We start from the raw sequence: 14,782 nt of genomic DNA on the forward strand, positions 1-14,782 counted from the left end.
ATAAGAAGGAGCAGAAAGGAGCAGAGAGGACCATTGGAAGCAGATGGTTAGTGGCGTGCTCGTTAAAATTTAGGGACTGGGACTTGCGTGGCCCATACGCACCTCTGAGTATCTGAGAGCAGGCATCGCATGCCGTTATCTTCTTGTACGTGTACTCCTGCAGATGATGGCTCCCGTCCAGGTTGGGGCGCAGCGGCTCTGAGGCCGTGCTGGAGGCACCATTACGCCTGTGTGTGAAGGGGAAGGGGTTCGGCATCAGTGAAAACGCTTCGCAATGGAGTCGTCGCAAATGTTGCACTTGTCCCCCCATTTCTCGGTACACCATCGGCCAGACCAGGAGCATATGCTGATCAACTTTATGGCAGCTTTTGTTTCATATTTTATGACATTTCAGATTGCTTTAACGCACACGACAAACAATGCCAAATGAACAATGCGGTGCGGACAGGACAGTGCACAATGCCAAGTGGATAGTAGACAATGGACATTAATCAAAACTCATGTGTGGGGTGTGCTCGGCCAGGAAACAGAAGCATTAGAATAAATGTATTTAAAAGCAGCCAACACTCGGTTTTCTTCGCAACCCAATTGGATTCGTTGTAAATTGGTTGTCCATTTGTTACCGTTCGAGTGGAACGCACAGCCAGATATGTGCCAAGGCCACTGCTACGTTATATTTATGTTCTGCACACAGCAAATTAATTTCAACAATTTCATTTCATATTTAACACAGATGTACAACCAATTTGCAACTGCATCCTGCCCTACAGCCGCAGCAGGCAGGGTGAAAGAAGGCTGAGGTTGAGGCACACTGGTACAGTGGCAATTGTTTGGACAGATTCAGGCTCAGACCGGAATCAGAACCAGACACGACGTTGAGTGTTTGTAAGTGGCTTATGGACACAGCTACAGATGCAGCACTGAGCAACGGACATCCAGGCAGCCGTACGGACAGTCAGGCAGACGGACGGAAAGAGCAATATTTATAAAGTTGTGTGCTGAAAATGCGTAAAATACAAAGTACACAGTGCGAGTCGAGTCGAGTACCGCAATGGCCGAACGATTGGTGAGAGGTGGAAAGTGGGGAAAGTGCAACACTTACATGTGTTCATAGTACATATAAAACCAACTGAATATGATGATTGATAGATGGGATTGAATATGCAGACAATTCTTAAACTAAATGAAATATAGTAAAAATTATTTGGCATTGTCAACGAATTACCAAGAATGATTTCTGGCCGAGGTATATCTGTACATCTATCTGTATTATGTACATCAGCTATCTGAGTTAACTTATGTACGAATGGAAGTTTGTTTACTGGGAAGGCTACGACGAGTAATTGAAATTAATTTCGGGTTCAATGTTATGGCATACTTAATGGGTTTATCGAGCTATTCATACGTCTAAAATATCATTATTATTATACTGTACATTCATATATATATACTAGGTATACTAGGTATACAGGTATTCTAGCTATTCTAGGTATCGAGGGGAGGGGAGGTGTGAATGTGTGTGTGTGTGTGTGGTTGCCATAGAAAGCACAATGCTAAAACCAAAGAGCGGCGTAAATAAATAATTATTCACATTACAAATTTATTATTGTGTTTGTACACTGCTTAAAACTTTGAGCACTGCAACCTGAACATAAACCCCATCAGAAGGGAAAAGCACAATAGGCAGAAACAAAAACTGGACCACTGCGAAATGAGTTAACTTTCATTTTGGGGGAGGTCCAGTTTCGGGATTCATTCTGTAATTTCGGTGCAAAACTTTTGTAATATAGCAAGACTGAACTTTTAACTGGGACTTTCTTGTCACGTCTGTAAATACCCGTGCCCTCGTGTTAGTATTTTCGTTTATTTATGCGGAGTCTCCACCTCGCCTCGCCTTGCCACGCCTTGCCTCTGATGAATGCACGAAAAGTCGGAAATAATTCGAAACGAAGTTTGAGGGGATAAAGCCCGTTCCCCTCACACTCACTAAGCCGAGAAGATTTCCAGATTTATCATCATTGGCAGTGCAGACTGTCGGCATGGAATTAAGTATTGTTGCAGTTGCAGTTGCCACTGCCATTTCCCCATTCCATTCCACACAGCCAGCAAATAACAAATGCAACAAAATGCTGCCCATTTCTATGGGGCGGAAGCATGTGTCCAGTCTCTGTGTCCATGGGTATGTGCATGCTGTATGTGTATGTGCATGTGTATGGTCTGTGGGTGGATGGAAAATTTATAGTTTTGCAATTTTTCGCATATTTCTCAGTGCTTCAGTGGCGCCGAAAAGGAATTTACTGTGTCCGCCTGTGGCATCAGCATCAGCAACAGAAGCAGAAGCAGCAGCAGAAGCAGGAGCAGAAGCAGGAAACTTGTCCGGAACATATGGAGCCCACTCTCGGACACATTTATTCTTAGTTATCGAACAGTGTAAACTTTGCAGCTCTACCATTGTCTTTGCTCCACTTTCACGGGCTGTAGGTATTCGAATTGTTTTCACATTCGCCCCTTTTTTAATTGCCACATGTGGCACTAATCGTGATTGATGATTTCGTCGGCGTGGAAGCAGCTGCATTTTATTGCAGAGCATAACCCATTGCTTACTATGGCCAATAATAATAAAATAATAACATATATTGTATATATTGTATGTACGTGCTGTAAATCAATTAGTTGGGGATAATCGAGGGCTAAGGCAGGTTGTTCTTTCAACTAATTGTCAACTAATTTGCGTGCAACACATACAGCAACCCATTGCATACTGCTATGTTAGACAGAGTGAGTGTATCATATACATATGGGAATTACTTATATACATATATATATATATATACTCGTATGATGATCTATTTATATGTAGCTTAAAGTTTGGACAGGTGCTGTACGAGTGGTTTTAGTTGGTGAATTTCGGTTACCTCAAAGTCAAAACGGTTGATACAGCGTGGTACATTTGATTTTGTCGGGGTGGTGGTTGGCTGATTGATCGCGATTAAGTACCGATATATCGATTTAATTGAGTTAAGTGTTCAAATGAGGATGGCATATACGTGTATATATTAATAGAGAAAAAGTGTAGAGAACATTAGTAGTCTGAACTTCTTCCAACAGAGGCAGAGGGCAGAGGGTTAACTTAACCTAAAGTGGGACTGGACTGGACTGGTTTCTGGTGATGTTGAGGGGAGGAGGCCCTGTATCTGGGTGGGATTATCTTTTAGAGTGCAATGGCGCCGCATTGCATAATTCGAAGTGTGTAAATATTAGCTATATACTTTCTATGCCCAAGGCCTGCGCCTGCTGTGGCCTTTCCACGATTGCTTGAATAATTTTCCGCCTTTTCTGTAAGCTTTTAGTCATATTAATGTGCGGGCGGCTCGGCTTGGAGCGGCTCCTCCTCTACTCTTGCCCACCGGCACTATTTCATTTTGTATCTGGTTGTAGGCGCTCTCTCTTTCCTTTCTGCTTTTTATGCATGTGGATGTGGATGGGGATGGGGATGGGGATGCGGATACTTTGCTGTGGTTTCTGTTCGACTTAATGGGCCAATGGGCCTTGCTCTGCGCCTGATAATGTTGTGTCAGAGCAGGGGTCGGGTGGGGATGGTATATACTGGTCTAGGTGGTATAGGATGGTGCAGGGTTAGACTTACCTGTCTGCTTGTTGTGCTGAACCAGAACCAGCAGGCTTTAGGCTCTTAAATGCTTTCAGCCACTTTGTTTTCATCGATGGCGCTGTGGCAGCGGAGAATTTACGTTCGTTGCGCGGCGACGTCGGCTCAACTTTGCTCACGAACAGCTCCTTCTGCAAGAGAGAACGAGAGACGGGGAGAGAGAGGAAGGGAGAACGTGCATTAGACCAAATGCAATTTCCATTTAAACGTCTCACGTTGCAGCTTAATTACAAGCCATTTACACTTGCAACCCGTTTCCATTCCCATTCCCATTCGCATTTCATTCTATTCCATTTGCAGCAAAACTTTGTCTGCTATTTGCCAGCCATTTTGATTTCTGTTTTCTCGCTAGGACACAAACAGGATACACACATGTAAGCACAAACACACACACACACACGGTGGAAGTGGAGTGCTGGAGAGGGAGTGGGAGTGGGAGGGAAAGCTCGTTATGGCATAATGGAGCCATGATTACATGGACACTGTTTAGACCGAGGAATGCTTAAATATTTAACTGATATTCTGATAGGCGACAACCCAGCGTTGAATAAAGCTATTTTAATTAATAATCAACACTTTGCTGAATGCCACAAAATGTAATTATGCCTGGCACACGCACACACACACACACACACACACACACACAAACACAGAGACAAACTTCCACGAATACACTCACAGTGCAGAACTCTTGGCAATAATTAAAACCACGTGTGACATTTGGTCACAGTTTAGTAAGCCTCGTTGTCCTAGTTGTCCCTTCCCTGTTCTTGTTAGAGTACGTTGTGCGTTATTTGGCTGTTGTGCTGTTGGCTGTCGACTGTAGGTTGTGCGTTGCATAATTAGATTAGTTCTACATAGCGGCGCGATATGTACACACACACACTCCACTTGCAAGCCTATCTAGGTTCTACATTGCTTTAATTAGTTATGCATTGATTTATTATATTATTAAGGCTTAGCTGAATCAATACGTTTTTTTTTAAATTAATTTATAGATTAAATAGACTCTAGCCATCTGCTGGAGTATTAGCCAATAGGTTTCATTAGCCGAGAAATACTGGAAAGACTCGCTCCAAGGATGGATGTGAAAGGTATTATATACCCCTGATAATAATTAAAATAAATATGCCTTGTTTAAAAATTACTTCGAAAAAGATGGCAGCAGGATCCGGACATGTTTGCTGCTTTAATTTCCATTTCATTTAATTGATTTTTATTTTCGGTCTGCTTGTCTGTCAATCAAAGCCATAATCCGAAGGAAGTTCAACTGACAGCACCGCTTCACACCGATTCGCGAGAGACAGAAGTCGAGCGTGATTTTATGAGGCCATTTGCAGAGGCAGAGGCAGCCAAAACAAGTTAAAAATCATTGCACTCAATGCAATTGCCGCATTTATAATGAATCAGGAGCGCGCGTTCGATTCGGGTTGGTTCGGTTCGGTTCACTCTTTGGTGGGTATTGTATTTTTTCCACATGCTATTTTTAGCACTCTGACAGTCTGACAGAAATTGAAGGGGGCGAGGCCACACACACATACACATGTACAGAATGAAAGGGGTGGATGACAGGCAGGATATTAAGTCTGCCATGTGTCCCGTGTCCATATGGTGCAACGTCATATCAAAATCAATGTATCAGCCACAGCAGCAGAAGCAGAAGCAGGAGTATTGAGCAGAAGCAGAGGTAGGAGCATGGGCATGGGCGGCATGGTAAAACAAAGGTTGAAATTCCGGGACATACCATTTCATGATTGCAGGAGAATGCGCTTATAAAAATTAATTCTCTCTCAGCAATTGCAATTAAAAATTAATTTTTCAATCTTTTTCATACTGCCCCACCCTACCCCCGACAAGACCAGACCCGCACCAAACGAAAATATTAAATGTGCAATTAATTTTAACGCAAATTCTTTGCAAGTGGAAATGGGTATGGGATTTGGTTTGTCTTTTTCCTGCATCTTTCGCTTTAGCTTTAATCGGATTTAAGATGCCTGTCGCCTGCCCCACTTGACAGAGCCAAGATAAGAAGGTCTCTGGCTCCCGTCTCGTGCTCTTTTGCTGGCTGTCGCTGGCAACCAGCACATTTAAATGCTGTCCATCCCCACCCAGAGGCACGGCCGAGTGGCAGTGGCCGCCCCCCGTCTGGCCATAATGGACATGTGCCTGTCATGTTGCCTTTGTCATTGTCGTCGCCATTTGAAGGCGGGGCTTGGGCCATAAATTTATGCATGCAGTGCATAAAATTCAAATTAAAGGAGCTGCTGCACATCCTGCCAGCGACAAGTACACGTTTTGACACTTTACAACAGGCCAAGTCCCATCCAGGACAGCCTCGGAGCCCGCAGCCAGCAGTCGACGGCGACTGCTAAATGGACAAGGGACTCGGGAGTCGGGACTCGGGACCAGCACCGTGGGACCTTGGGAGTGGCACTGTCGAGTGGGGCTAGTGGGCGGACAGTTGAGAGATGTGGGCATCCTGCATCCTGCCCTGCAATCAGGAGCATCAGCTGCCGCTCCGCTGCGGCAGCTATACTGAAATCAAATGATGCCTTTCCCGGGACCAAAAAGGCTTAAAGTGCTCTTTCTCTCAACCAGCTTAGGCTTCCACTTCTCTGTTATTAAATGCGACCTAATTGATTTCGCCTGGCTTTTTAAGCTACTTTTCTAACCAAACGGAAAAGAGCTACACAATTTGAATAGAGTAGGGGATCAGAGAGGGCCGTGGATAGTTTGGAGCACGTTTGGAGCTTCTCTTTTGCCGTTTTTTGCCACTTTAATTATCTGCTATCTGCTGGTTGGCCTCCACTCTCATTCGGTGGGTCCCTGGAGGGGAGCCAAGCCAAATTTATGGCTGTCACAATTTTTAATTATGTTTCCCATTGCTAGATTGAAACCACAAAGGTATCGTAAATTGCACGGCCTTTCCAGCGACGTGAAGAACCAAAAACAATGCGGAACGGAACGAAGCGAAGCGAGCCCAAAGTGAAATTTCCTCATTAAGCGGGCCACAACAAAGCAGGCGGCAAAGGAAAGGGAATCTTTTGTGATTTCATGGTGGACCTGCTTGACCACAGTCCCGACCCCGACCCGATATCAAATCCCCCTCGATGCCACTTCCACCTTATAATAAGCATTTCAATTGGCCCACGATGAGCCATTCGAGCGGCAGCAATATGAAAGCATATTTTATTGCCACTTTGACGAGCAGCAGCCAGGGGGATGTTGGCTGTTGGCTGGTGGCTGTACGATGTAACCTATATTTTCCAACCCCGATTATGACTTTGTAATCTGGAGTACGAGTACGTATGTGGGTGTGCATTAGGCGGTGTAGGGAAAGTGGAAAGCTGCCACTTACTTCATGGCTTTTTCCCAGCTCCTACTAATTGCCGCGCTCCCGTAGTCTGTAGTCGGGCTGGGCTAAGGATGCCGAGAGCTCTGCAAACATGGCCAAGACAATTTAGCCAACATGCAGCACACAAGCACGAAAGAGCGAGAGATAGGGACAAGGAGTGCCTGAGCGAACGAGAGCGAGAGGCAGAGGATGAGTGAGAGTGAGAGTGGACGGACGGGGACGGGCAAACATTTCCGTAAATTACACGCATTTGTCAAAACGAAACAATGCGCAAAGTGTTTATTTGTTTTAGTGAGTGCTTTTGAGCGTAGAAATGACTCGACACAAAAACAGACAACGAGGGGGGGGGGGCGAGAGGGGCCGGCCAGGGGACGGCGACTGTTGTAGAGCTGTTGCAACTTCTAATGGGTTTGCTTGTTGCACGAGTGTGTTGTTGCGCGAAATGTAGAGCAGCTATTATGCAACCACATCACACTGACAATACACCCACCCACCACCCATCGATCCAATCCATTGCGATGCCATGTCATGCGACGCTCTGCAGCCCAAGGACCATGCGGCGTATACGCAATATCAGTAAGCACTTTTCAATTTTCATTAACTGCGACGCCAAATTGCTTGTGGCATGTGCAACTGGCACAGCTACGCTCAACGCTACAGAGACATTGCCGAAGCACAGTTTTTATTTGACAAGCAACAGCAGTGCCAGCAATCTGGGAGCGAAGATTGAGTGCCGCGACAGATGACACAGAGAAGTCAAGTCCGTCTCGTCTGGGACTCCGCGTTCCGTCGGGCCGCTCCGTGGCTCTGTGGTTAACCGCTCTCCGTGCTGTTCGGCCGCCCGTTTTCGAGCGCTAAATAAATATGTTACTCGGCCTCGGATGTTAAATTTATGGCCAACAATTAAAATTGCACAATGTTGTTTGCTTTGGCCACACACTCTTTGCTCTCTGCTCTCTGCTCTTTGCTTTCCGGTATGAGAGTAAGCCAGGAAGCCAGCCGCTGCTGGAGCAGGAGCTGGGCCAGATGATAAGCTTAATCGGCTCACGCTCAACGCCTGCTTGGCCCAGACCCAGACCCAGACCTGGGCCCAGGCCAGGCCAGTATCGGCATCGTTAACCATTTGCCTGGCCTGTTGCGGCTTTTATTTATTTGCTTCTGTGGGGAGCACGGCCTTGGCTCTCCGCAAAATTTGATGGCTTCATGAGGTGCACGGTACACCCTCACTCCCTTAGCCGCAAACCCACTCTGCCAACAACCACAGTCTGGGGTAAATAAGAGAGCAAAGGCTCTCATTAAGCCGAACCGAAATCCTCAAGGATGTGAAAGGCGTGCGGGAAGTGGTGTGTGGTTAGAGCTGCGTGAAATGCCTTCTGATTCTTCCTGTAATGACACTTGCATTCACATCTTGGCTGTCGGGCTGTTCTGTATGTAATTTGCATTTTTTGCCTCGCCCCTGTCCACGACATGTCCTTACTTTTTATTTTTATTGCTCAAAACAAAATGGAATATGGCGGAAAATGCCAGGCCATGTGTGGACTGGCTTGGCCTGGTCCTGGACCTGGACCTGGAACTGGCCCCCCTTGGTTTTATGGATTTTCTCTTGGCTTCTGGCTTCTGGCTGGTGTGCTGCTGCTGCTGCTGCTTCTCCTTGCTCTTGTCATTCTACGTGACTGCCATCAATTTTCTGTGGCATTGCCGCATCATTTTGCATACAAACTGGTGAATGAGAGGGCGAAGTAGAAGAGGATGCGCATGGCCTTGTGCTCTTAACTCGATTTTGAATTGGTTTAAAAGGCGTCATGTGCGACGACTGCTGATCACACCTGAAATGCGGGCTGTAAATGGGAAATGGCCATGAGAACGGGGACTGGCACAGGCACTGACGAGTTTTCACTTTTATGTGCTTGTATGATTATTGCAAGTGTAACTTGTAACTCAGTGGAAAATCCCCAGAGAGTGTGTGTCTGTGGGTGGCCATTTATTGTCCTATTTCTTGTTAGCCTGCCCGTGACAGACTGGTGGCGTCCATCCCTGTGAATGGAGCTCCTTCCGCAGCAGAGGCACCGCAAATTGATTTTCAATAGCTGAGTGGTTCTTGATTCAATAAAATGACATACTCAGTTGAGTCTTCACCCAGCAGCACCCCCCATGAACGCTCCTCCAACTCGATGGGCGCTGCTGTCCTGTCTGGTTGTGGTAAAGAAAAGTATTCGATTTCCTGCAACAGCTCCAACTCAATTTACTCGGATGTAATTAACTTTAAGCTTTAATTTCTGACCAGAAACATGTATGCAGATTCCAACCCAGCATTCCAGATTCCCTGTCAATCTAGGAAACCTTTTCTCCTTTCAGCAAGATTGATGATGGTAGGGACAGACTAGCCTGACAGCTTAAAAGCGATTTATTATTGTGCGATCAATGGCTTGATTACGGGGGCCTAGGTCTACTTCGAGCCTATCAATCAACATGCATAAAAAGAGACTGACTCTACTGCTGCCCAATGTGGGAGTGGATAGTTGCATACCGAAGTCAAGTGAAGCTTAAAAGACATTTGCGAGCCTGCTCAACTAGGCGCATGAATTTCTAATTAAAATCCAGCCAAACCCCACACAAACGCCCCCTGACTCCTGACTATATATGTATGCACGTGTATGTACATTGGCTGCTATCTACTTAATTACTTGGTGGGCCGAGCGGGCGAATTATATGCATAATTTAAAGTGCATGTGTCCCAAAAGGCACCGCCGAGCCGACTCCCCACATCCCTCGACTCCTCTCCCAGCTGATTAAGCCCACTCCGAACCGAGAACGGTTCCAGGTTCCAGGCTCCAGCTTTTCACTCTCCGACACCCGCTTCTGGGCAACGCCATGGCAATTCACACGCAAACTTGTATTGCATTGACAAAGTGCTGTGCTCGCTTCTTCAGCTTCTCCTTGCTTTACTTGTCCGCCAGCTTCTGTGGGAAATGGAGCGGAAAATATGTGCGAAAGAGTGCACTCCACTCCCCTTATCACACTCTGCGCGCCCAGTGCAGGATATACGGGTACACATATGAATTTCCCATTTTTTTTTTTGCGGGCCACCAAAAGGAAATCAAAGCATTTCCGCAGCTCAAATTGAAAATTGTCAATTTTCAATTTTTTATTTCGTTCTGTAGTGGTGGTTACCCATCGAACCACATCCGACCCCACCAGGTGGGAATCGACAACCTCTTTCGGGTGTTTGTGCTTGTATATGTGCTAGTATACTTGTACACAATTGGTTCTGGTTCTGGTTCTGCTCCTGTTTCTGCTGCTGCTTCTGGTCTGCCTTTGGTGCCTAATAAAAAATCAATTAACTTGGCCTTGCGCCGTGTTTGGCTCCGTGTGCCATGCCCGCCCTGCCCACCTGCCCACCTGCCCATGAGTCGCGTTACTCAATGCCAAGCTTAAGCCAACTTCGGGGATGAAAATCGATGGGTCGCTGTCGACTGGGGTTGCTGCCAGGTTGTAGCTAAGCCCGGGCGCGATAATTGATGTCAAGTGCTCGTCACATTTGTCTTTCGCTGTGCATCTATGTACATGTATGTATGTATGCGTCCGTCTGTGCATGTGTGCAACAGTTTGTGAGAATGCAGTCGTTAATCATACACGCACACACACACACAACACACCCACATATAGGCCAGGGTGTAGCTCCTGTGACTGCCAAAACTTAATAATCACCAACTCCGATGCGGATAGAAACATCGAATCGGCCCCTCCAATATACTATGGCATGAGCAGTCGGAAAAGTGCTCAAAATTGGTTGAGAAATTCGAATCGAAATATCCAATCCAATCCAATATTTCCGCTCGCTCAAGTCTCGATAGAGGAGAGACTGTTAATTCATTTTGGTGGCCTTGGCGTCCATTGTACATTGGGACGGGGTGCATAATTAGTGTTGGGAACATAAATTGATTGCTGCCAAAGAGGGAGGCGCATGCATAGCTCTCGGCTCGCAGCTCCGTGGCGGCGGCAGCTTTTGCTGATTGAGTGGCACGGATTAACAAATTGAGAGCCTGCAGGCTGTGACAGCAAACAACAAACATTGGGCATGGCATTCGCGTTCGCTTTTGCGTTCGTCGCCACACGAAACACACTCGAGGCGAACAATTTAATTCGTTTGGTAAACAGGACTCGGTTGCGGCTGTCTGAATAAAGAGAGGCAAGTGTTGGACATGACTACGCAGTAAGCAGCAGAAACCACTTCCTGTCATGGCCTAAGCCCAAAGCCTTAAACGCACACACACACACATTCGCAAGGCGTCGCACCTTGGCTAGAAGGGCATGGCATCCTGCTGATTTCATCTCTCTCCGTCGCCTATCCGACGGTCTCGTTGCCTGTCTGCGTCTGCCTGCCCCCACCTGCCTGGGGTGTCACTTTGGCCAACACGAAACTTTTAATGCTTCTACCACTGCCACCCCCGATGCCAGTGCCACTGCCAGTTCTAGTGCCTGTGCTCCTTGGCTGGCAGGGTCGCGGCCATAAAAGTATTCATTTGTCATTGTCAAATGCTGTGCAAGCTGCAGGCGAGGAGGAGACGACTCCTAGAGACACCTTTTGGTTGCCTGCCAAATCGCTTTAACCGAAAACTCTTAAAGCGTTCAACGAGCGGATACTGGCAGGGGAACAGGAGCTGCCGTTGGGCTCATTAATATGCAACACTATCAGCGGAGTCCCGCCTACCGTATCCAGCCTCCGCCGCATTCCTCCTCCGCATTGCAACATGGTTTTCAATTATTTAAATTTTCATTAAAATTCTAGCAAAAAAAAATGAAGGTGATGCGAAGTAACAGCACAAGGAGCTGGAAAACCCAATCCCAGACCCAACCCGATTTCAGGACGTCGCCTTGACGAGGAAGGCCAGTTGAAGCAGCAGGACGAGGACCAGGAATCGGAGTGCTTCCGTGGCCTACTCGGAAATTTCGAAAAGTGTTAAAATCAGCACAAAGAGCAGCAGAAAAAGTAAGCAAAGTGGAGGAGCAGTCGGAGCAGACGGACCACTGCCAAAACTGCTGAGAATGCAAAGCTTGGCGGAATTTATTAAAAGGCCAAGCCAAAGAAATTGCAAAATTGCTTTTGATAAAAAACGAAACCCACGACAGCTGCCACTGGGGACCGCTGGGAAAAGCGGAGAGATGGGATTTAACCGGAGAGTGCTGCTGAGTTGCCAATATTGTAAATTGCATAAATGAAGCATTTTCGTTTTTCGGTTTGGCCCATCATTTGAATTTCCAATTACCTGATCTCTCGCCTGTCATACAATTTGGCCCTCGGAGCGAGCCGGAAACTTTGCACATTCCTCACGCACACTCAGAAAGTCGGTTTACGGACACGCTGCGTATACGTAATAACTTGTTTGAGCAACTCCGAAGTCTGGCTTAGAGCCCTGCCCTGCCCTGCCCTGGCCTGGAAGGCGTAATTCCAGTGCCAAGTGCCAATAAGTCAGTTATAAATTTGATGTAAAATTAAGCAAGCGGCCGGGCTGCAGCCCGACAAATTGCTCGCAAGGACTTGCCGGCATCCTTCCTACATTGTGCCTGGCTTCTGCCTTCACATGCGGGACGTGGAGGAGACCGGGCAGCGAGCTGCAGCTTGTTAGCGTAACGATGCCAAACGAGAGCACAAACAGAGGGAGATAGACGTAGAGAGAGAGAGAGAGAGAGAGCTGTGGAAGAAGTGCTTGCCACACCCGCATGTATCTCCGCCTGAGGGTCCTGCAAATAAGTCCTTGTCAGACTCATATTTCGGGCATACAGCAGCGCTCCGAGTCTGCCACAAGCAGCACACAAATATTTGCGGCAAGCCAGCGCAGTTCCTTGGCCATCCAGCATGCACCATGCCGCACGTGTGTGGAAGTTGTTTGAGGCAGTTTAATAATGCCACAATTTATTGATTAAAGCTCACATAGTAGGGGGACCAGGTCGGGACATAATATTAGTATATGTTAACTCAACTCGGCCTCGCTCCAACCTCTGCCTCGGCGGCTCCCTCTCACTTCGTTCCTTCCTGACAAATTGTTTTCGGTCTAGGTCTGACATATTTATGACGTTGTCCAGGGTCAAACAGTTCTATTTACACTTTCCGTTAGTCATTTCTTTTTATCGATTCGATAGTTGGAAACTGCTTGGCCATGCCAAGGGGCTGTGGCTGTGGCTCAGCAAGTTTACTTTCCGAAAGTTTCTGCTGCTCGCACAAATTACATAATTATGTATGGACATGAACATGAGCATACAATTTCTTATACGGGAGCTGCAGCTCGAATTACAACTCTATTGAACATTCTGGTTCGATTTGTGGGCGTAGTTCATGGCTGGAAAATTGTGTGCCGAGAAAGCAATTCGGAAAAGCTTTCAACTGATTGATTAGATGCTGTTGCTTTGCAGCGAAACCATAGCACCCCGAGGGATCCTTCAGAAATCCTAATCGAATGAGGCTCCGAAACCCTTTGAAGGCTTCTCTCTTTATTTGCTCTTCTCGCTTTCCTTTGTTCGCTGCAAATCGTTGGGATTTGCTTTGTTTTCCTCCTCCCCCTTGTTATCTTTTGCAGCATTAGCGCTTCCCCTGCAAATGGATGCGGCAATTAAAAGCCATGGGACACTTTGCCGCGCAGTAACAGTAGCAATCGGTAATCAAATAGTTTGGCCATGGATATATCTGTCCTTCTCGGCAATTGCCCATTCTCCTTGGGAGCAACTATCTGTTGTAATTGTATACTTTCTGCTCTGGCGAATCCTTAGTACCGAGTGCCGGTGCCATTGCCATTGCCATTGCCATTAAAACGTAAGCTGATATAACGCGCTACATTCTAGCAATTGGAATGTTTTCATCTTCCTCACTGCCACTTTTCCATTCCCCTGTTGATGGGCCTGGGGGGAGCCGCCGCCGTGTTGGGGGTAAGTAAAAGCGAAAGTAGAACGGAGAGTGTCAAATTTCCGCTTTCAGAGCGCCACCAGAGTGGCTGCAGCTGCGGCGGGGGGTGCAAACACTCTCCACTAAGCAAACAGTTGTCAATTTCTGGCAGTGCAAATATTTTTTCACATCTCGCCTTTTCGCACTCGGAGTAGAGCCTCTCCTTCGCCCACACTTCTGTTGACTTCTATGCCATTCTTCAGCCGAATGCTAATAGTTGTAGTTGCACTTCTTCCGAGCAGCTGCCAAGTGGTGGCGTTATTGGATTTGATCCGAGACTCGACTGCAGCTATTGGCCGAGTGGGTAGCCAGGCGAAAGGTGGCGACAAAATTTGATTGTGAAATGAAAGTGCAGTCAGAATCGTTGCCAAAGCCGTCCCGGCTCCAGAGGTAGGCCGCATTATCCCTTCAAGAGTCAGAGATAGATAGATAGATAGATAGAGAGAGAGAGAGCCATTCTCTGGGCGCAACGAGCTATGCGACGCTCGCCTTGACAACACATGTTCAAATGTTCAAGAACAATGGCACTCAAAGCCACTCAACTGGATGTTTGTAAACGTTGCTCAGGCACAAGGACCTCTCTGCCAATGAGCAAAGCGTACAAGTAGATGAGAAGGCTGCACCATCACCACCTACAAGAACAACATGAAAAGGCAGCTGCCTGGGAGATAAACGCATACAAAACACAAGCTCAGCCGAGAGAGTGGCTCGAGCAACAAAACAAAAGCTGTAAAATTCAGTGCAACGCACTCGACAGCTGCCCCTGCCCCAGCGTTCCCCCTATTTTGGCTAGTGTGTGTGTGTCTCTATGTGTGCCCACAGT

General features: G+C 46.9%; 1 protein-coding gene across 1 annotated transcript in view; it reads right to left on the minus strand.

Annotated features, from left to right (window-relative positions):
* Positions 1–14,782, minus strand: part of LOC111081151 — a 66,677-nt gene that overhangs the window by 14,258 nt on the left and 37,637 nt on the right. Inside the window, 3 exon segments of the mRNA XM_041593197.1 lie at positions 103–227; positions 2,916–2,975; positions 3,647–3,798. Of these exon segments, the coding sequence (XP_041449131.1) occupies positions 103–227; positions 2,916–2,975; positions 3,647–3,798 (337 nt within the window).

Source organism: Drosophila obscura, unplaced genomic scaffold, assembly GCF_018151105.1.
Source record: "Drosophila obscura isolate BZ-5 IFL unplaced genomic scaffold, ASM1815110v1 contig_186, whole genome shotgun sequence".
Lineage (NCBI taxonomy): Eukaryota > Metazoa > Arthropoda > Insecta > Diptera > Drosophilidae > Drosophila > Drosophila obscura.